This window comes from Nicotiana tabacum, chromosome 15, assembly GCF_000715075.1.
Source record: "Nicotiana tabacum cultivar K326 chromosome 15, ASM71507v2, whole genome shotgun sequence".
In the NCBI taxonomy this organism is placed as follows: Eukaryota; Viridiplantae; Streptophyta; class Magnoliopsida; order Solanales; family Solanaceae; genus Nicotiana; species Nicotiana tabacum.
Genome location: NC_134094.1, coordinates 117,033,175 through 117,036,253, shown reverse-complemented (window position 1 = coordinate 117,036,253; position 3,079 = coordinate 117,033,175). Strand labels below are relative to the sequence as shown.

Sequence of the window (3,079 nt, the reverse complement as noted above, 5' to 3'; positions counted from 1 at the left end):
TAGATGAGTCCAACCATAGTAAAATTATCAAATTTCGATGTCAAATGGACCTTCAAATCTTACTTTTTCGTTTTTGGAAAGTTTTACAAAAATTTCAATTTCTTCCATCTAAATCCAAAATAAATGATGAATATAGACATGGATTTATGAAATATAATCACTTTTGGTTATAGAACACTTACCCAATTCAAAGTCGTGAAAATCCCCTTTGAAATTGCCCAAATCTGAGACTTAAAACTCAAAAATGAGTAAAAATAGTGACTTTCGAATTTATGGGCTCTGCCCAACACTTTTTGCATCTGCGGACACATAACCGCATCTGCGGATTCCGCTTTTATGGAAATGGGGTCGCTTCTGCGGGCCGGCTCGCTTCTGCAGACAAGAGTCTGCTTCTGCGAAGAGGAGTCCGCTTATGCGCAGGCTGCCCCTTCCCCCTTTCCCGCTTCTGCGACGCGTGGGCCGCTTCTGCGGTCGCGCTTCTGCGACAGCCCATCCGCTTCTGCGGACAAGGCTTCGTAGAAGCAAAGGCACCAGAAGCAGCAAACTTCCAGATTTTGCTTAAGTCCAATTTTTGCTCCGATTTCGATTCGAATCACACTCGGGGTACTCGGGATCCCGTTCGAATATACCAACAAGTCCCATAACATAATACGGACTTACTCGGGGTCTCATATCACGTCAAACAATGCTGAAATTATAATTTACACCTCGATTCAGACTTTTGTTTTTTCAAACTTTTTGATTTGCAAAACGCGTGCCAAAACATATTAAACGAATCCGGAATGACTTCAAAATTAGCACACAAGTCATAAATGACATAACGGAGCTATTCTAGTTTCCATAATCAGATTCCGGGCTTGATATCAAAAAGTCAAATCCGTGGTCAAACTTGAAAATCTTTAACCTTTAAATTCCTAGTTTCCGTTAAATGGTCATAACTTGAGCTAGGGACCTCCAAATTAAATTCCGGGCATACGCTCAAGTTTCAAATTATGATACAGACCTACCAAAACTGTCAAAATACTGATCCAGATTTGTTTGCTCAAAATGTTGATGAAAGTCAACTTAGTTGAGTTTTTAAGGCTCTAATTCACATTTTAATCTATTTTTCACATAAAAACTTTTTGAAAAATTATACGGACTGTGCATGCAAGTTGAGGAATGATAAATAGTGCTTTTTGAGGTCTTAGAATATAGAATTAATTATTAAATTTAAAGATGACTTTTTGGGTCATCACAGAAGGCCTATGACATGGTTAGATGGGATTTCTTAGCAGAGATGATGCTAGGATTTGGTTTTCCGAGCAGCTTCACACAGCTAGTTATGACATGTGTGACCACTACTACTTTTTCAGTCAAAGTGAGTGGTACAGGGCATGGGTATTTTGAAGGGAAGAGGGGCCTGCGTCAAGGGGACCCAATCTCTCCATTGTTATTTGTCATGGTCATGGAGTACCTCTCAAGAATTCTAAATAGGATGAGCCAGCTACCAGACTTCAGACATCACCCATTGTGTAAAAGACAGAAGCTTACACATTTGGTTTTTGCTGATGATCTAATGATCTTCTATAAAGCAAATGATAGCTCAGTGAAGAGGGTCATGGAAGCATAAAACCACTTTTCAGAGGCATTTGGGCTAGTGGCCAACATTGACAAATCACACATATTCATAACAAGAGTTGACAAGGAGACAAAAGCAAGAATAGTTCAAATGACTGGCTTCACCCTGGGAAATTTCCCTATCAGATACCTGGGCCTTCCCCTATCCCCCGAAAAGTGGAATAAAATGGAGTATCTCCAATTGATTGTCAAGATTACAGAGAAAATTAGGGCAAATTCTTCAAGACATCTATCATATGCTGGGAAGCTACAGGTAATAAATTCTGTGCTATTCTCAGTTCATAATTTTTGGGGTGTAGTATTTGTGTTGCATCAAAGTGTGTTGAACGAGGTAGATAGGAAGTGCATGGAGTTTTTATGGGGAAGCTCAGAAGAGAAAAAGAAATTATCTTTAGTTTCATGGGAGAAAATTTGCAAACCTAAGAAGGAGGGTGGTTTAAATGTAAAAGGATGTAAGAACTGGAATAAAGCTTCTGTAGGTAAAACGATTTGGTTGATTATGGAAAACGCTGATAACCTATGGGTAAAATGGGTAAATTGTCTCTATATGAACAATGGAGTGGATTTATGGAATCACATACCTCAGGATGATAGTAGTTGGTATTGGAAGAGGCTACACAAACTGAAGTTTTGCATGGTGAACTGGTATAGGGATGGAAGATATAGTATGAATGCAAATGGTAAATATTCAATCATGCAAGGATACCTAAAACTGATTGGGGACATACCAAAAATAGAAATTGCAGAGTTAGTGTGGAACAAAATCAGTCTACCAAACCATAGGTTCATCCTGTGGTTGGCTGTTCAAGGTAGGCTATTGACAAAGGAAAGGAGGTTGACAATGGGACTACAATGTGAAAATACTACGTGTGTACTATGTGACGGAGCTAGAATGGAGAATGCTATACATCTTTTTTCTAATTATGTATGGTCTACGCAGCTGTGGGAGATGTTGAACCAATGGAGTGGTACCAGACTTCAGCAGCAGGATGCTCTACAATCCTTAAGCAGAATAGAGGGTAGGAGATGGAGTATGATGAAGAAGAGCATTATCGCAACAGTGTATGGAGCAGGTTTATACCAGATTTGGCAGGCAAAAAAATGGAAGATGTTTAGGGACTCTATTGTACAGAGTAATATCATAGTGCAACAGATTCAAAGTGAAATTAGAGAAAGAGTGGACATGATAAAGAATTCAAAACGATCTAGGAAGGCTAAATACATAATACATAGGCTATGTAGCTAGTGGTAGATACTGGATGTCGTAGATGAGTTAATTTGTTTGAATTTTTTTCTTTTACTGAGGCTTTTCCTGGAATCATCAGGTAAAGTGCTCTCTCTTTGTAAATCTGAATTTGTTTGACGGACTGGTAATACAATTTCACATTTATTACCAAAAAATAAATAAATAGGCCACATGTTAATTAGTGGATTATAAAGGACTTTAGATCTAATTTAA

At 38.5% G+C, this 3,079-nt stretch overlaps 1 protein-coding gene across 1 annotated transcript; it reads left to right on the top strand.

Annotated features, from left to right (window-relative positions):
• The first annotated feature begins 1,252 nt into the window (after positions 1-1,252).
• Positions 1,253-1,612, top strand: LOC107798012 (putative mitochondrial protein AtMg01250). Its single transcript, XM_016620938.2, has one exon. The coding sequence runs from the start codon at positions 1,253-1,255 to the stop codon at positions 1,610-1,612; it is 360 nt and encodes a 119-aa protein (XP_016476424.2).
• The last annotated feature ends 1,467 nt before the right edge of the window (positions 1,613-3,079 follow it).